The 20270-nt window shown below is 31.9% G+C and overlaps 2 protein-coding genes across 3 annotated transcripts; both read right to left on the bottom strand.

Annotated features, from left to right (window-relative positions):
• Nucleotides 1–525: 525 nt before the first annotated feature.
• LOC11407697 (pentatricopeptide repeat-containing protein At4g35850, mitochondrial) lies at nt 526–9650 on the bottom strand. Its single transcript, XM_003618722.4, has 13 exons — nt 9507–9650; nt 9255–9408; nt 7054–7216; nt 6420–6485; nt 6210–6307; nt 5771–5888; nt 5476–5685; nt 4022–4098; nt 2669–2762; nt 1798–1863; nt 1631–1708; nt 1419–1520; nt 526–863 (listed from the first exon to the last, which is right to left on the bottom strand). The coding sequence occupies exons 1-13, from the start codon at nt 9529–9531 to the stop codon at nt 780–782; spliced, it is 1335 nt and encodes a 444-aa protein (XP_003618770.1). The 5' UTR covers nt 9532–9650; the 3' UTR covers nt 526–779.
• Nucleotides 9651–11596: 1946 nt separating this feature from the next.
• On the bottom strand, nt 11597–16604 carry LOC11408827 (E3 ubiquitin-protein ligase RGLG2). Of its 2 annotated transcripts, XM_003618721.4 has the most exons (12): nt 16449–16604; nt 15113–15468; nt 14721–14805; nt 14477–14617; nt 14269–14382; nt 14015–14112; nt 13581–13660; nt 13397–13502; nt 13159–13286; nt 12817–13048; nt 12288–12344; nt 11597–11952 (listed from the first exon to the last, which is right to left on the bottom strand). In XM_003618721.4, the coding sequence occupies exons 2-12, from the start codon at nt 15449–15451 to the stop codon at nt 11872–11874; spliced, it is 1461 nt and encodes a 486-aa protein (XP_003618769.1). In that variant the 5' UTR covers nt 15452–15468; nt 16449–16604; the 3' UTR covers nt 11597–11871. The 2 variants fall into 2 exon arrangements, with proteins under 2 accessions (XP_003618769.1, XP_024641987.1); XM_024786219.2 differs by lacking the exon at nt 16449–16604 and having other exon boundaries at nt 15113–15979.
• Between the last annotated feature and the right edge of the window lie 3666 nt (nt 16605–20270).

The following is a 20270-nucleotide window of genomic DNA, read 5'->3' as shown; positions in this document are numbered from 1 at the left end:
TGGCAGATTTAAGAGATGTTATGTTTCCTAGAGGTTTCTAGTTTCTTTTTATTTGGGACTTGCCCCTTTATTTCCAATAAAATTGTACTGAATTCTGATGCTTAAATGTGACCAGACATTGTCTTGGGATCAAACCTGGTAGATTTTCTAACATGAATTAATGACTTGTTAAGTGAAAATCTATCAATCCAATTGTCACATAAATATCGCCGACTACATTAGAATTCAGCCAACAAGTCTAGAAGTCCTAGATCAACCGGCAAATGTCGAAATTACAAGATCGGGCGTCGTGAGCCAGGTTCAAACCCAGAACCTCACAATTGTGAGTTTAATTTCAGTGGCTTACCACTTTATCCAAGACCAAAAAAGGAATTCGGCCAACAACACATAGGTAGAGAAAAAGTTTACCTTTTTTTTAAATTAGGATATCAAATTATAAATGTATAAAGACATGAAAATTGTTAGTGAGGCACAAGAGAGCAACAGAAACCATACATGAATCATGGTCATATATTAAAAATTAGGAAGTTAATCTCTACCATTCATTTATTTTTAAATAATAAATCAACGGTTGATAAAAAAAAAAGGAACTAGTACACCGTTTTTAATGAGATACACCTTAGACTGGGAATGAATGTCTAGGATCAACTCATACATGAATCAAGTAAAAAAAATCTTGGTAAGCAACCAACTCATGGATTCTTTTTTCAAAATAGAAAAACCTATCAACAGCTAACAGAATTCATAACAAAAAGGAAAGAACGTTAATCTCTATACATTCAAGTTCTAAATCTCGAGCGAAGGTTGTCATACATTTGAGTAACCAACATGAGTCTTGGATCATCTTGAGGAATCTGTCGATCCTGCAATTCCATGTACAAAGCAGTGAACATCAAGGATATAATCCAATTGTAAGATAACTAGTAGATATTCTTTTTATTAATCAATCTACTAAGGGCAATAATTAGTGAACTGGTTTAATAAGTGAACTACATGTTGAACCTTAAATAATGGATGAAAATTGAACATAGTTTGTGGTGGTAAAAATTGATTTTGTACAATTTAATTTAAAAGTGAGTTTAAGGTAAAATGATTTATGTTTGGATAAGTTCATGTGAAAGTGAATTGAACAAACAATTTAAGTGTAAAAATCATGTTTGGTTTGGAGGCAAAAACTACAAATCATAGTTTCAAGTTAAAATCAATTTTAATCAGACCCTACTAACATACCAAAATAAATTTTAGTACTTGATAATCACTTCTGGCTCTTTCAAAAGTGAATCCAAACATGCACATTGTAATTACTACCCCCCAATGAAAATAAAAGATCAATGTGTTCTACAATATAATTTTTTTGCAACAAATATGAAATTATCTCAAAGCACATGAAAAGTAAGATGCAATGCCTCATAACTCACTTTCAAACCCTGGTAGTATGCTTCAACCGCAGCTAACGAAGGGTATATATTACGAGCTCGCATCAAGTCCCATATGTAGTTAGCATTAGTATATCCTCCGGTCTATGAATTCAAAAACAACAAAATGCACACATTTAACAAGCAGGCAACATGTGATAATTATCTCATATCAAACACATAACAAGAGGGTATAATTGGAAGAGTTTGTTTACCTTTTCACCAGCAGCCATAATCAGGAGCTCACTTCCCATTTTGGAATTCATGAAAAAGTTTCTTTCATTCATTCTTGTCTACAATTGCAGATTTAAATTTGAAATCTTTCAATATACCAAATTAATTTCAACTTGACAAAGTCAATGAAGTGTCTACGATAACTTACCAGTATATCTATAGAAATCTGCATTCCTTTCTCGGTGTACCCAACCATTGCCCCCTCTGCAAGCGTCTGCAGTCATTGTTGGTTTAAATGCATTAATCAATATGCATTTTATACAATTTATGAAAAATATTAGTGTTGAGTCAACATCAGCGGAGTTTGGCAATATTCCTAGTAGACTACGGCAGCGTTATTTTGTTGTAATAGAACAAAAACACAAATTCTAAGCCAAATATACCATGAACAGTTGTTAAACGCTAAATGGTAGAGCAGAAGTAGAAACTAGACATTTAGGGTTTGTTTACTTTGAGAGAATATTTTGTTTTAACATTAAATTCAAAACTTTTTTTTGAGGCAAAATTTAAATTCAAAACTATCACTTGTTTTCATTCTATTTTCAGTTTTCAAATATTTGTATGCAAAAATAGTAAAAACGAGATGGCAATTTTGTAATTAAAAGTGAAAATAGAAAATGGAAACAAAAAGTCTTTTTCACAAACCAAGCAGCCCTAAAGAGAGCAATCAGCATTTTAAAATTCACACACATATGGGCTCACCACTTCTAAAAAAGGCATACATAGGCTCTGCGACGAAAATCATCTTAGTTAAGTGCTTATAGCAAAAGCACATATCATATAAATTCACATGCATAAGCTATTTCTGTATCAAATAAAGTTAAATTTTTTTCATATAAGCTATAAGTTGTTTTCATAAGCTCTCTCAAACAGCCTCAAGTGTTTATACCAGTAGATAAGCACAAACAAGTATATCCAAACAGGCCCTTTGTCATATTTCTGATATATTAGGAAATATAAGCATTCAACTACAAGATTTGGTATTTATTGTATTAGAAACTATATGTGAGAAAACTCACCACATAAATTTCTGCAGCATTACCCTTCCCTAAAGCTAGAAAGTCCTCAAAAAATTGAAGACCACGGTCAATCTCTCCGGCATGACAATAGCACCTGCATAATAATGGTAATCAGAAGTAAAACTGAAATTTGTATATAACAGACAACAAAAACAGTAGAAATTGAAACATCAACAAGAAATGAGGATCTAGTCTAAAACCAAAAAAGTTGAAATTGTTAACATATTTCCTTACTTCACCACAACCAAAATGACCAAGTTTGATGGTTACAATTATTCTTTTTACAAACAGTTCATAGTCTATTATTAGCAACGTCCCCGAAATTCCAAAACGGTTACACTCTATTGGCTTTGTTGTTGAAATTAAAGGGAAAATGTTGAAAAGATAGAACAGATCAACAGACTTTAACAAGTATTCTGAATGCTTAAAATATGCATTGCAAAAACACTAACATAATGCTTTCATTAATACTGAAAATCTAGGTCCAGTAACGGTGCAGTGTAATTAGTACAAGGCCTAATATGATTACAACTATGAAAAGACTCATGAAAAACATTTGGACTCCTTATACATTCTATATGCAATTATGTTAAGCAATTAACATATCCTACAGACATAGAGATAAGTGTGCGTAACACTTGCCTGGTGGTATTGGCTTGAGACCTTGAAGAGTGCTCCGCTCAAGGTCTCACGTTAGATTCCCCCCGGTGCCAATTTCGGTGGGCTAGTCCATAAGGCATTAAATGGGGTCCCCACAAGTGGGACGGTGGGATTGGACCCCTAGGATTAGTCGGACCTTAAGTTCTAAAAAAAAAAAGTGTGCGTAACACTTTTTTTTTTTTTTGAGGGAGTGTGCATAACACTTTTTAGAAATACTACATCATGTCTGTTTGGTGCCCAGTTTTGTTTATGGGTTAGAGTTTTCTTGCTGATGCTAATGAGTGAGGCTATATCCTTCATATAATTGCTTAACAAATAACAAATGAGTACAAAACACGACTGTGAGATTTGCAAACACTAGTTATTATAAAAAATAAAAAAAAACAGGCTCAGCAAGACATGCCTTACATTTGATTAGTGAATTTAATAATTAAAGCAATATTATGCATTTAGGAGGATTTTTAGCTTTCAATAACTAAATAGTATTTTTCTTTTAGCGTTGCAAAAGCAAAACTTGACCAACCTGAAGGCATCCTTCAAAGAGCAGTAGTAGATTTTAAGGAATCATTGATAAGTTAACCAAAAAATATTGCTTAATAATCAATTACATACTAACATAAAGCTATAGTATGATAAAATGCATGTTTTCAGGCTATCTAAATAGTACAACAAGAGAACTTAATAATCAATTACCTAATTACTTGCATGACAATATAGATATCAGGGGTTTTATTCTCCTTTTCCAGCATTTCAAGAAGTGTGTCCGTCAACTGCCGAAATTAGACATCAACCATAAACAATTTGAAAGACAATTTAATACGAAAAAAGAAAAAATATTAACGAATGTAACATTAAAAAATTGAACATGCAAAGAAACAAATGATGTGTGAATGTGATGGTAGAACAAACCAGAAATATAGAGCTATTATAGAAAATGTTTTTCTTTTTTTTCTGATTCCCCTCAAAACAGGTATGAAAGCTATAGTTGTAAACCACAATCAAAGTGAATGAGAGACTTAGATTTTTCAATCCGAACTCTACTTAAAATTTAACCACCATATACATGTCACATTTGATTATATAAACAAATCTACAAAAATAAGCTTAAATCTGATCAAAAATCAATAAAGGGGCAACCACTGCTCTTACAAAAAAAAACACATTTTAAATCAGATAATTGGATGTGATTCTATAAAAAAGATGAATTGTGCTTCACCAATAAATAAACTGGCAGGAAAACAAAGCAGAAACCAGAAATTGCTCTTTTCTTATATTTGATTCCCCTTCAGGAAATACAAAAACAAAATGATCAAATTTATATCTTGAGCTTTAAATTATTAGCCCCAAATAAAATAGGAAGTCTAAGTTCTACAATTTTCTATTTTATCTTTAACAAATTAAAACCATCATGCATGCTATAACGGCTAAACATAGAAGAAAGGTGTAGTTTGCTAATTGAGATTATTACTCCATAGAAACTAGAAAGCATAAAAAATTAACAAATAGATCCTTTAATTTATATCACTATCATTCATTTAATCTTTTTTTTACGGGTCAGTACATAGTGTAATCATAATCATAATAGGAGAACATTTAGAGGGCTACCATTAAAAGGAAGAGTGTCGTGTAACATTCTGGTTTAATAGACAATATCATCACATCAAAATCCCTTCCCACGAAAGCCAGAATGAAGTAGGTAAAGAATTATTAAAGAGAAATATACAATATTATTAACCAGTAAAGCGGATATCTTAATTTGACTTAAGCGCTAAATATACGTCCAGATTTAAATATCGCACATAATCAATTCTTACTAGGTCTAGATGCACATTGAATGATTTCATGCCACACAAACAGGCAGCATCAGAATAAGAACTTAGAAGCATGCAAGAACCTAGAGTTGTCAACCACCGACCGCCAAAAATAACGGTTAGTTCAAATTCCACTATGCAGTATGCAGGCTATGCTAGAGTGTTGTAGAGCTGATATAGCTGCTATCTGACAACACTTTGTACTAAATTGTGTATCGCATAGCAGTTTGCTGAAATTCCGCAACACCAACACTATAGCACCGCTTGATGACAACAACTCTTCCAAGAACCATTTAAAAATATTATGAAAAGTCATACAGACATGGAACTTCATACCTTAACATTCTTGAAGTCCGCAGCAGCATTAAATGCAGTATGGTATGCAGTAAATGGCCTGTTCAAGAATCCTCCACGCCTAGTAACGTATTCTGCCGTTGGTAAGTTATATAACTCCTCATCAGTAACACCCACCATCACATTCTCAGCATTTGCGCTGTCAGTTTCTACTGAAGACCAATTCTTTGACCTGCCCACATACTCAATAACCTTTTTCGACAGAATAACAAGTTCAGAGATTGCTGGAAAATACAGCATAATACATGTCAAATCAAGAAATAGATACGGAAATTACTTTTGCATCGAAATCATCAGTCAAAGGTGTTTTGTTCTGGTGTGCAACTATAAGCCCAGCATAGGAGAACTTATTTAATCCCAGACCAGCTGCAGTCATATCACGGACAATAATTTGCCTGGATCATTAATTTAAATAATTAATTTTTTTGAAAAATAAAAACATATAAAGGTAAACTTGATGAAGCTGATGTGCATTTGACAACATAAAAAAAGAGAAGGTGAAATACGAAATACCCCTATGTGAAGGAATGAATGAAAAGAATCAAGTTTTAGTAGGAAAAAAATAGTGGTAGTGAAACTCATGTAAAAACACAGATACTAAAAAACCGATTTGGACGAAAAACAAATTCATAAAAAAATGGCATGTTTCCTTTAGGTCATTTTTTTATTAAGTAGAAAATAGATTAGATAATAAAAGAAGTAGGAATATGACATACACTCGGTCTATGCGTCCTTGGGCTGCACATGCATGTAGCAAGCAGATGTAGGTTTGTACATTTGGCTTTACTTCCATGGATTTCATCTCCTCCAAAATCTTCATTTTAAAGGACAACAAAACATTATACATATAAAGAAAAGGAAGCAATAAGCACTTCTAATGCAATAGAATATTAAAAGCCTGTCTACAAGTAGATGGCGACAGGTACCTGAACAGCCTGATCAGAGTTCTTGCATTTCCCACAGGTTGAAATTAAAAAGTTGTAGAAAGTAACCTACATCATCAATATGAGAGTAGTCATTGATCTTCAAAAATAAAGCATGAAAAGTCGAAGTCTATGTTGTCAACATGCAATAGGGGGATATGGCATGATACGAGAAAACAATTTAACAGCGATTCTGCAATGGATACACATACCCAGTCACCTTTTCATGAATACATGCACACAAAACAAGGCTGACACTTTATAAAATACAAAGTCTACAGCCTTTAGCTAGTCATTTGAAGTCACATTTTTCTGACAAAAGAGCAAAAATAACCGCCATATTTAGCATGGAATCTTGGAAAGATTATATAGAAAAACTAGTTAAACAATGTTAACTTCAAATCACATATATCGTCAACCAACTGAAATTTCAATTTTCAAGCAACCCAGTTTTTTTTTTTAAAGAACAAGCAACCCAGTTAGTTGGTGCAAGTAATCAACAAAATCCGCAAAGTATCCATTTTTCAATCATACAACATCAAACATTACACATTCAATAACCCATATCTATACATCAAACATCATACAAAAAGTTGTATAGGCAAAAACTTATGAGGAAAAATAAAATAGTACATACATCAGGAACCAAACCCATGATTTTCATTTGGTCCTTGAAGAAGAAAGCATCATGCATTCTAGAGCCTCTCATGGATCCAACAGCAAGGGCATGAAAAGTTTCACGGGTTGGCCTCACTCCATCAAGCATCATATCTTCATACACATCTCTAAGCAAAAAAATCCTACCAAATAATATCCAAAAAAATTATTATTATAAAACAATTGACAAATGAGGTGTCTAAATTAATCAACAACAGAATAAAATAAAAAATAAGTAAAAGAGTAATGCCCTGTTTGGATAAACAACTTAGTTAAGTGCTTATAACATACTCCCTCTGGACTCAATTATAAGCAAAAATACAAACTTTCACGCTTTTTAAGGATGGTAGTTAACTCCGTTTGATTTTCTTCATTTTATGTAAAAATGAAATAAACTTACAAGCCTACTCCTAATTGTTATGGTCATCTCATCACAACATTAATGAACTAATGTAAGGGTGTTTTTGGAGTGGTAACATTAACTGTACATAGATAACTAACTTTTGCTTATATTTGAGTCCAACAAATTTAGATATGTTTTTTTACTTATATATAATTGAGTCCAGAGTAGCAAGTTCTGTATAAGATATATCTATAACAATTAACAAGAGATCAACTAAAGTCAAACTGTTTTCATAAGCAATCCTGAAGAGCTCATAAAAATAATTGGCATTTCATAATCCGTTTTGATAAATTCCTAAAGAGTCTCAGAAATCACAAATGTTTATACCAGTAAACAAATTCAACTTAATCCAAACAGGCCCTAAAAACTCAAATTAGTCCTCCAATAAAAACACTAAGATCTATTTGGTCCTTAAGAATATCAAACGTGAGTCAAATTAGTCATTATTATTTTTAAGATAATTTTAGGGACACGCTATCGTACTAAATAGAGTCAAACTCTTTTTATGCAAGTTATAAGTTGTTATCATATAAGCTATCCTAAAAAGATTATGAAAACAAGCTCAAAACAGCTTGAGGACATGCCATAAGCCGTTTCTGTAAGTTCTCTAAAACAGTTGCACAGGTGCTTATTCAAGTAGATAAATTCAACTCAATCCAAACAAGCCCTAAATACTCAAATTAGTCCTCCACAATAAACACGAAGTACTATTTGAAAACACAAATGAAAATACTTATTTCGTCCTTAAGAATGTCAGATATGAATCGAACTACTATGATTATATGTCCCTAAAATCATCTAAAAATGACTAACTTAACTAACATTTGATATTCAGAACGACCAAATTGATATTTTCAAACTCTGATATAATGCCTTGTTTGGATAAACAGCTTAATCAAGCACTTACCATTTAAGTACTTATGTCTACTTCAATAACAAAAGATAAAGTAAGGTCAAACTGTCTTCATATAAGTTATAAGTTACTCCATTTTCATAAACTATTATGGAGAGCATACAAAAATAAACTGAAAAACAGCTTGTTGTCATGTCATAACTCAAAAATTGGATTCTCTAAAGTGAATAAAGTGTAAAGTGAGAAAATCAAGCAAGAGTTGTTATTTTAACAAACTCGTGATTTGTTATAATGTACCAACAATATCTACATTGATTTGTAAATTAACACTTGACATTACTCACTTTAGAGGAGTCAGGTCCAATAACTCATAAGCTGTTTTCGTAAGCTCTAACTAAGAGCCTCACAAGTGTTTATGCCATTAAATAAGTTAAAAATTCAAATAAGTCAATCCTAATATATCCTAAATACTCAAACTACCAAATTAGTCCTCCACAAAAAACACTAAGATCTAGTTGGTCACTCAAAAACAAAAATATCAATTATGTTCTTAAAAATATCAAACATAGATCAAATTAGCACCATAGTACATCCCTAAAACTATCCTAAAAAACGACTAATTTGACTCAAATTTCATATTCCTAACAACCAAATTGACATTGTTCAACCAGGCAATTGGGCTCAGGTAGAACAACTCTTGGCCACACTTTATAACTCCAGATTACCGGGACCCCTTTTTCCTTGAGAACCGGAAAGTTAACACACAAAAAAAAAAAATGATATTTTTCGTTTTTCATTTCATGTTCAAATTAGTAGCTAAAATTATCCTAAAAATTAAAAATGAATAATGTGACTAACATTTTACATTTCTAACAACAAAATTGATATTTTTCATAAAATTGAAAAGTGAGAAAGAGAAAAAGACCTTCGTTGAGCATTGAGAGAACCCAAAACAGTGTTGTATTCCTGAACATTTTTAGCGTAGTTTCTCCTGTTATACTCTTCTGCTGGAACATTGTAGAATCGGGTCCCCGAAACCCGTGGAAGTGACCCATTTCGCACTGCAAAACGGGTTTTACCTGCAAAAATGAAGAAGATAAAGTGAACTTTATTGAAATTAGGGTGTGAGAATGAAATTGAAATTGAAATTGAAGAAGAAGAAGAAAGAGGGTTTTACCTAAGAGAGATTGAAGAAATTTCATAGTATAGTAGTGTAGATTAAGATTTGAGAAGAGAATAATACTTCACTTCACTTTCTCTCTCTCTCCGTTTCGTTAAACCCTTTGCATTTTGTTTCTTCTTCTTACTCTCTTGGGTTTTTGTTGGGCTTTTGGGTTGTGATTGTTTGGGCCTGGATCGGGCTTATTGATTTAGGTAAGAGAATTGCTCTTCTCCCATTTGGTTTTGCTTGTTCCCGTAAAAAACCCGAATGTGAGTTAACTCACGCAGATGTATTTTCAATTCACGTAGATGTATTTTTCAGTGTGTGTTAACTCACGTTGGATGGGAATGAGTAAAACCAAATGGGAGAAGAGCAATATTCTCTTTAGGTTATTTGGATAAAGTACACCTACAATTGCCAGAGTTTTCTTGTTTTTTTTTTATTTGGGAGCAAAAATACTACCGGTGGAAAAATGTATCATACTGGCTGAGTTTGAGTCTAGTGGAAAAAACTAGAAACATGTATAATGGTGAAACATGGTTTGAATCATAACCGAAAGAGGTGTTCACGTTAATATATGATTATAGTGTCTCGAATAAGATTATCTCGAGTGGACTCTAGAGGAAAACCCGAATGTGAGTTAACTCACGCAGATGTATTTTCAATTCACGTAGATGTATTTTTCAGTGTGTGTTAACTCACGTTGGATGGGAATGAGTAAAACCAAATGGGAGAAGAGCAATATTCTCTTTAGGTTATTTGGATAAAGTACACCTACAATTGCCAGAGTTTTCTTGTTTTTTTTTTATTTGGGAGCAAAAATACTACCGGTGGAAAAATGTATCATACTGGCTGAGTTTGAGTCTAGTGGAAAAAACTAGAAACATGTATAATGGTGAAACATGGTTTGAATCATAACCGAAAGAGGTGTTCACGTTAATATATGATTATAGTGTCTCGAATAAGATTATCTCGAGTGGACTCTAGAGGAAAACCCGAATGTGAGTTAACTCACGCAGATGTATTTTCAATTCACGTAGATGTATTTTTCAGTGTGTGTTAACTCACGTTGGATGGGAATGAGTAAAACCAAATGGGAGAAGAGCAATATTCTCTTTAGGTTATTTGGATAAAGTACACCTACAATTGCCAGAGTTTTCTTGTTTTTTTTTTATTTGGGAGCAAAAATACTACCGGTGGAAAAATGTATCATACTGGCTGAGTTTGAGTCTAGTGGAAAAAACTAGAAACATGTATAATGGTGAAACATGGTTTGAATCATAACCGAAAGAGGTGTTCACGTTAATATATGATTATAGTGTCTCGAATAAGATTATCTCGAGTGGACTCTAGAGGAAAAGAACGTATGTGAAACAAAAGAAAAAATGTAACATAAATGTTTAGTAGTATAAATTAGAAGCTTTCGGCGTATACCGTAAATTTAAAGTATGCATTTTTTCAAAATTGTGTATCAAATATATAAAAACAAAATGTATTTCAATGTATACGGTACAAGATAGGTGTGTACAACAATCAAAATAGGGATCTTTTGTAAAAAATGAGACAAATTGTACGCTCACGATGGTAAGAGTATAAAAATGTGAACATAGCCCAATTGACAGAGACTAACATTTTTATATGCAGGGGCCGGAATTTAAACATTAGACACCTCACTTATTCACTTTGAAAAAGATGAATTCATGCTACTTGACAAAACAATAAAAAATAGATGGAGACTAAAATATAATCTTGCATCATTTAAACTCTCTTTATCTAAGTTTCTCATATAATTATCTATTTATTTCAAACGGTGAAAAGTCACATTTTTCTCTCTAATGTGTGATTTACACATTAGAGGATCTATTCTCGTAAGAGTATTTTTTTTCCTCCAAAGCATTCTTATCTTAATTATGATTTGTTTAGTGAACCCATTTTCTATTTTAGTTTTCAATAAAATAGAAAATAAGAGAGAAAATATGACTCCTTCAATTTTAGAAAATATTCTCTTTGAAAAAACATACATAGTTTGATTTCACAAAGCAGGACCTTATATCATAGACTGCATCGTTTATTCTTTTGGTCCAAAATCTGGAAATCCCCTCTTGTATTCGAAATTCACATTTTAAAGCCACGATTAATACAAATCAAACCAAATTGATTCAACTAAAACTGTACAAATACCACCCTAAGCTAAGTTGTCAAACCAATATAGTCAGAAACCAAAATGAATGGGGCAAAAAAATCAAGGAATGGTTACAACTGACATACAGAAACACCATGTTTCACTGTAGAAACAAATATTTGATCTAATATTTTATACAATCATATAAAAAAATTCAAAGAATACAAATAAACAAATCCTTCCAATAGAAGATGCTGCTCAGTAAAGCTTGATTCTGGTGTTAATGGGGCTCCTGCAGATGGGACACGTTTGAAGATCTTGTCCGCATTCACAACATGTCTGTCATGTAACAAAGAAATCATAAGCATTCTCCCAATCTATTGTTTACCTCAGAAATATGGGAAGAAATTGAAAATAGAGTATATAACTAAATTGGTCCCATGCTAAATAAAAAACGCCAAGACTTTTTTGGTCTTTAAAAAACAAAGAGATATTCATTTGATCCTTAAGAATCTCAGATGTGAATAAAATAAAATATTATCTTAAAAAATACTATTTTGATCCAAAATACTTTTATAAACCAGATTTGTATTTTTTATTGCTCATGGATCAATAGGTCTGTGTTTTTTTAGGGGACCAATTTGGACATTTGCTCTTGAAAATATTGTGTTTACCTGATGCCCACATCCGAAGGCCATATCTTTTTCATTGCTCAAACATATAGGGCAAAGCTGCATAAGAATAATTTAATTTGTTAATTTTGCTGTAAGGAAATCTTCTCATGATAAATTAATAACATGAACCATTTCATACTCAATCCCTATATTAAACATATAAAATGCACAGGAAGCAACCGGACAATAAAATTATGCAAATAATACAACCTGGATGAATGACGGTTGACAATTAGACAAGTACCTTTCAGATATATATTAAATAGGAAAACTAGACCATAAAACTATGCAGCATAATGAAGCATGTAAATGATGCCATTCATCTCTCCACATTAGACAGTATATGCTTTGTTGGACAAGTAATCTAATTAGTCAACTTTGGCATGTGAAGGTAGCCCCAAAAGCTATAAGGAAAAACAAACATGTACTCATATAACTCGAGCAATTTCCTGTAACATTCATGTTTGTAACCAACATGCCTGATCAAGAACATTGCACGTTTTCATTAGAAGCACTTCGTAAGTTGTACCTGATTTTCATAAGTAGAACTTGGGGCAGAAGGAGCTGCGCCAACTTGTTTGACGACGTCTTGGTACGAAGGTGGGTAAGAAGGTGCACTCCGCTCAAAACTAGCAGCATGAGGAGAAGGTTTTGAAGGGCCAAAAGATGCCGAACCATAAGGTTTTGAAGTACCAAAAGACGCGGAACCATAAGACGGTGTTGGGAGGGCAACTCTATTTGGAGCATTGGCCTTCCGACTACTGTTTAAGATAAATAAGCACAAATATCGACAAATTTTTGTCAGAAATGAACTTGAGATTTTTTTGAAGAAAAGAATAGTAATACTGAAGGCAACAAATCAAAATTTTACCCAAGTAGATTAAGCTCTATTGCGGCCTTATACTGAGAAGGAATTTCCATCAATGCTGCGAGAGCAAATGCTGCCTCTTTTCGTGAAGGAGGAATGTTCTTCGACATAAGTTCCGTGAAATTCACAAACTAAAGCACAAAGAGAATTCCACAATAATTCAGATGATGAATTCCAAAATTTTAGAACATTTTAATAAGCATTATTTAATCAGATATTTTGCATGCTCTTCGTTGTTTACCTGAAAATTATCGAAGGCCCTGGCTGGCATATTGTCATCAAACTCCTTCATCATGTCCCAAGGTCCATCTCCAACACCAACCAATATGATCGAAAGAGGAAATTTACTGTGACAAAGTAGATAAGTAAGACAAGATGTTCGTAAAAACAGAAAACTATTGAGAATAACCTTGCAGCATAATCACCTGGCCTCGACAATGGCATCCACAGTCTTCTGCTCCTGTGGACTGAGCCTTCCATGTTCAGTGTCAATACTTCTTGTTACCTGCACCAAACAAAGCCATCTACATTGTTAGAATTAAGTAAACCTGTCCATATTCCTAAACTATACAACAACTTCCTTCATTACTTGCTAATATTCCTAGAATATACAGTTTCCTATAGAGTGCTAATCAATTGGGCATTCAATGTAATTACTGTAATACCATTGTAATTATAAATACAAGTTGTATGATCTGAGTTAGACACAGAAAATTCCAATTCTGTTCATCTTTGTTGTCCAATTACTTTTTCCTTTGAATGAATAGAAACATAAATGAAGGAGAAAGTAAGAAGTGGTCCAGTCTTTTCTGATTTGCTCAAAGATAACCCTAAACATACTGGGAAAAGAGTAGAATACCTGGCCATCAGCAATTATCACCAAAACATGGTATTGGCCTCCACTCTGCTCAACAATTGTCATGGCCGTTTCAACAATGGGTGCAAATGATGTAGGGCCTGACGTTAAAACATAAGTAATATTAGCTCAGTATTACAATATCTATACAACAACAACCAAGCCTTATCCCACACTAAGTGGGGAGTATTACAATATCTATAACATGAATAAATATAATCCCTACAAGAGCAACAAGATAAGTAGGAGATATATACCTGCAAGTTTAATATTAGGAACAATTTCCCTATACCGACTCAAAACTTCTTCAAATCCATTGCAAATTCTTTCATCTGGATAGAAACTGAAGACATCTTGATCATGTGTTGATGCTGCCATAATATCACAGTAATGCACATTAGCACATTTTAAACCACAAACAAAAATTCCACAGTATCTGAGTTGAGAGAACTTTCAGAGACATACCATCCCCAAATCCAAAGCAAGGAATCAAGTTATCCTCATCAAATGCGGCCAAGGTTTTCCCAATGATGGATATTGCTTGTTCATATGGATTTGGACCATTCCCAATGTGATGCAAGCTTTTTCTATTAAATGAATGCTTTCCTGAAAGTAACATCAAGCTCAGCATATATTTCACAACAGTATAAAGCATAAATTATAATCTTAGCTTAGAAAACTGTAAATGTGTAGATATATATGGCCTAACCTGTCCACTCATTGCTCTTGGTGAAATCGATTCCAAGAATAAGATTGGAAGACTCAAGGCCTGCACGCGCAAGAGCTTCAGTCACCTGTAATGAGATATAAGTATAAAAAAATAAATACTAGAAGTTAAGAATTGAAATAATGATTAAGAGCAAATAATTTTCCCAAAATAAAAAAGATGAATAAGTAGCATTTTCGGTGAGAAGGAAATTTGAAAATTGTAAGACAACGTCATTTTCAACCAGGTCATGTCAAATCACATAAATATCAATACAAAAATAGTAAAATGTAGAGCTTTAAAATCATCAGGAAGAAAAAGATATCAACATGGGTTGATTTCATGATAAGCTAAAGATAAAACTATACAAAATCAGCATGTAAAGCATTTTTTACCTCGTCTATGGAGTTGTAATTATCAGCAATCCTCGAGTATTTCCTGTCTAACTTTCTCTGATAGTCATGACGGGGCACTCTACCACTAGTTTGAGGCTCATATCCATAGTTTTGAGGAGGAGGAGGTGGTCGAGCATCATAATACGGTTGATAAGAAGGTTGTTGTGACTCATATGTAGGCTGTTGTGAATCATAAGTATAAGGAGGATAACCACCCTGACCGTAACCCGAATGAGGGTCAGGATATGAATTCCAAGAAGAAGAAGCAGAAGCAGATGAACTTGAACGCAATGAATCCCGCCTCAAATTATTATCCTCTTTAGAACTTTGTCCCCCCATCAATCAAACTCAATTCTCTGAAAAACCAAAACAACAATTTCAATTCCAATTCCTAACGCCCCACGTATCTCCTTAATCCAAAATCCGCCAGAAAGAGAAAAACCAATCCAAACTCAAAAACCCAACTGCAAAATTGAATTCAAAATCCAATTTCAGACACTATAACTGGATAAATTGACTTGAATCCAATCCAAATTCCAGATCTTAACACCCCACTTATCTCCCAACCAAAATTCAGCAGAAAACCAATCCAAAATTCCAAATCCTAATACCCCACTTATCTCCTTAACAAAATTTACCACAACAGCAATCCAAAATCAAAAACCCAATTATCAAATTAAAATCAAAATCCAATTCCACACACTATAAATGGATAAAGAACACACAAAGTTATCTTCTTTTTGAAGTTTCCTAGTTTCCAAGCAAATTCTGAGTTTATGACAACAATGACTAATTCATACAAATTTCACCGACTCAAAGAAGCAAACTTTCATTAAGCAACCTTTAAAGTATATCAAAAAAATGAAAACGTTTGAATGCACAAACAAAAATAGCCGCAAAAAAATAAACTTTCAAACACATTCAACACACGTAACCTCTATTGGTGTTGAAAAGGCAAAAATGTACAAAAACTCGTTCAACTATAAATACAAAAAAATAGAAAAAAATTCAAATTCAATTAACCCAATTAACCCTAAATAGCAATTCAATTTCTACACAATTATACTATGTTGATTTCGTGTTTATCAATTAACACGCTTAGATTAATAAAAAAGCAATATTACTAAAAATGGATTAAATTAAATTAATTTAACCCTAAATAACAATTCAATTTCCACTGAATTATTCAATGATGAATTCGTGTTTAACAATTAACACGGTTGGATTAATTAATTAATAAGCAAGATTGCTAAAAATGTTGTTAATCATAATTTTAATTGCGGTTTAAGAGATTAACGACATTGTAATGATTCGAAGAAGCAAAGAGTGAAGATACCTGATTGTGGAAAGTGGATGACAATGGTGGTTGGAATATTCTGGAATCGTGGTTTTGAGTTGAAAAGCGCGGTGGAAGAAAGAGAGATAAGTGATTTTTTTTTTGTAAACAAATAAAATGATTATTGAAGACGTGAAAAGTTGCTGAAAAAGCTTAAAGGCTAAGAAAAAAGATTTTATTATTTTTATAAGAGTTTGATAAAAAAAAAAATTATTCAATTTGATGCTCTTAATTTTTTTTTCGATCTAATTTATTTAATCTATATCAAAATCTTAAGTGTAAATTAATCTCTTATACCATTGACAACAAATTGATTCTTCTCTTAGTTTTTTTTTTTTTGACAAGTTTTCTTCTCTTAGTTAAATAGTAAAAGATGTATCCTCGTAAGCTTAGCTCAGTTGGTAGGGATAATGCATATTATAATAGTAACCGAAATGTGTACATAAATAAATTATTTAATTGGACCAAGATTTATGGTTTCATATCGTGTAAGTTTCATGTGATATTTATGATCATCATGTGATTCAGTATATAGTATAGGTTGATCTTGATAAACATCGGATATGAAAGGGAGATATCAATATTGTATATGACTTTGTTTGTCTTCTTTTAAAATAGAGACCGAATACAAATCATATGACAAATTAACAATAGTGGAGAACTATATCACGTACTAGTGGAAAGCATGATGATGAATTATTGGTTGTTCCTTCAAAATAAAGGGTAGTGGACTTCCACCCAAAAAGAAAAGAAAAAAGGTAATCGACTTTGGATGGGTCTTTATTTTATCCTTTGTTTGTATACACGTGTCACACATATTCGATTAGCTCCATCATGTTCATCTCGTGAGATCAAGATACTTTTTCTAATGAAAAATATTAACTGGTTTTTTTATTAGTTTTGTTTGTCATATGTTGGCACCATTTTGAATGTCGAAAGAAGCTGCATCGGTGTTCCTATTTACACATGATTTGGTGGTGTTATTCGCAACTATTTAAGCACTTACATAACAGGTTTTTCGGGTTTCATATCCATTTATCAAAATATCATGTTTGCTGAACTAACAACTCTTCATCAAAGTTTAAAATTGGCAATCTCCTTAAATATTGAAGAAATGGTTTGTTATTCTGACTCTCTACTCACTGTCAATCTCATCAAGGAGGATATCTCTCAGCACCACGTTTATGCGGTTCTCATTCATAACATCAAATACATCATGAGCTCTAGGAATTTCACTCTTCATCATACACTTAGAGAGGGCAATCAATGTGCGGATTTCATGGTCAAACTTAGAACCTCGACTGATGTCGACTTGACAATTCACTCTTCTCCTCCTAAGTTATTACTCCCTCTGTTGAGGACAGATGAAATAGGGTCCCTTTTTATTAGGCAGTAGCTTGTGTTTCTCTTTTTCTTGTTTCTGCTCTTCTGTTGTTTTTAGTTTTGCTTTGTAATAAAAAAAAAAAAAAACCTCTAAATATAATCTCTTTATATGAGTGTGATCAAAGACTATTTATTTGGTCTTATGACCATATTAGAATTCCTCTTTAAATTAAATTGGTTGATATATTCAACCTTCATTTTTGTGAGATTAACACTAACTTTGTTAGAGATATTTCGTAAAAAATATGTATACATTGCTTAAAAAATTAGAAAATTGTTAACTTATATCTTAGGATATATATTAAAGAACTTATAAATATAAATTTTCTTAAAAATTATGCATTTAAATTTCCTTAAAAAAAGATTTTGGACATATAGGAATTATTTTTTTATCAATATAGTTAAAGAAGTTATAAATATTATTTTTCTTAAAAATTATGCATCTAATATTTTAAACGTATAAGAATTATTTTTTATCAATACAAAATGTCTATTTTATGTTGTTTAACATAAGCTACTTTCCCTAAAAATAAAAATAAAACCCATAAGCTACTTGAGCACAATATAGCACTGTTATCCAAAAAGTTATTATATGTCTATTTGTTTTTTAATTTTTGTCTTTGTATATATTAAACACTTCTTTTTACAAAATTAGACGTCTACCCCATGTAATGGATGAAATATGTATATGTGATAAAATTATGCTTCTTTATATACTATTATTTTTAAATGTAAATGATAAACTGTTATTATTTTTTTATAAGTAAATCAAAGGCGTTATAGTCGTGTATGTGTATTTCAGTTTATAACTCTATGAACATTAATATGTAGGGGTTGGAATTTGAAAATTTCTCATTTTTTTTTCCTTATGTATAGTATGTGAGTATAACCACCAGGTTAATTGATAAAAACAAAAAAGAATGGTGTTACCTAAAAATATAGTAACCAAGAATTTCTAACACTTTTCATGTGTACGTGCTAAAACTGCTCTAACCAAGGATTTCTAACACTTTTCATGTGTACGTGGAATGATAATATTAATATGTGTACGTGGAATGATAATATTTGTTCATACGTATAAATTCAGGGATACACATAAGAGCGTTTAGATGAGATGTTATTGATCTCCTCTACCTTAATCAAGGTCCTGAGTTTGAAACCAGTTTTGGGCATGCAGCAGCAGTAAAACTCTTAGGAGAGTTTGCCACCCATTTGAATCTCACAAGATTCGAGGGATTAGCCAACACAGTTACGCGCGTAGAGGATACCTAGATTATACAAAAAATAATATATTTAGAGAAACATTACATCTATATTCTTGACCAATCAAATTAGAATAGGATATTAAAAGTTAAAATTTCAAGAAAATAGTTATCTACTACCAATTTAAGAAAAACAATCTCCAACAAAATTTCAAGTCATCTCAAAACCTTAATATTGAATGATATAATGAAAGCTTGGAGGATTTTGTTAATGTGAAAACGTGAATATGGATAGAATGTTGACGATGACGAATTCTAATTTTAATTAGTTTTGAGTATCTTGATATATAAATAAAATAATAATAATATATTTTACCCAGAAAAATATGTTTTTGATTTTACTTTTGCTTTTCCTTTTAAAACAATAATGACATGTAATGAAATTATAACAAAAGAAAATGTTTTACACATTCAACACGCCATGTAATCAATTTTGAACAGTCATCTGCTTTGAGGGTTCAAAATCAAAGAATCTATAATTTACATGGGAAAATCTCCAAACTTTTTTTTTTGAGAGGGGCAAACTAAAATTTGCCTAATAGTGAGGGAGATAATTTGACTAATATATTTTTTCAATGTATTTTCCATAACATGAGTAAAATATGCAAAAAGAGTATTTAAAACAAGATGTATTAATAAATATAATCATATCAACAAGTGCTCATCTCAGTGCAAACAAACAATCCAAGAACTGATAGTACCTACAAGAATAAATTGTGGTGAATTATAAAATCATATACCACAATGAATCTTTTATCCTCTATTAGTTATGGAAATGATGTACCTCATCTAGCAAAGTGTAGAATCTAATAATCTTGCTAAGAGTGTTAGAACACTGCTACTCCAACACAGAAAGATAAATCAAAGCTCAAGACTTTAAATTGAAACTTCTAGAATTAGTATTTAGGGGTTTTGGTTCTTTATTTAGGGGTTTTGATAATAATGTTTTTTATATTGGTTGTACTTTCAATTAAGAACAAAGGTTTATTGTTTTGATATTTTTGTAGTATTATTTGAATATTCAGAACAAAAATTGCATAAAATTAATAACCATGTGAAATACATCACTTACATGTAATAATTGTCACACTATTAATTAAAAAATAATAGAAGTAAAAGAGAGGTAAAATAGTAAAATTAAAATAGAAGAAAAATAAATATTCATTAATAGTAGAAA

The sequence above is a fragment of the Medicago truncatula genome, chromosome 6 (genome assembly GCF_003473485.1).
Source record: "Medicago truncatula cultivar Jemalong A17 chromosome 6, MtrunA17r5.0-ANR, whole genome shotgun sequence".
Classification (NCBI taxonomy): domain Eukaryota; kingdom Viridiplantae; phylum Streptophyta; class Magnoliopsida; order Fabales; family Fabaceae; genus Medicago; species Medicago truncatula.
Note: the sequence above shows the minus strand (reverse complement) of the source record. Positions and strands in the feature narration are given on the sequence as shown.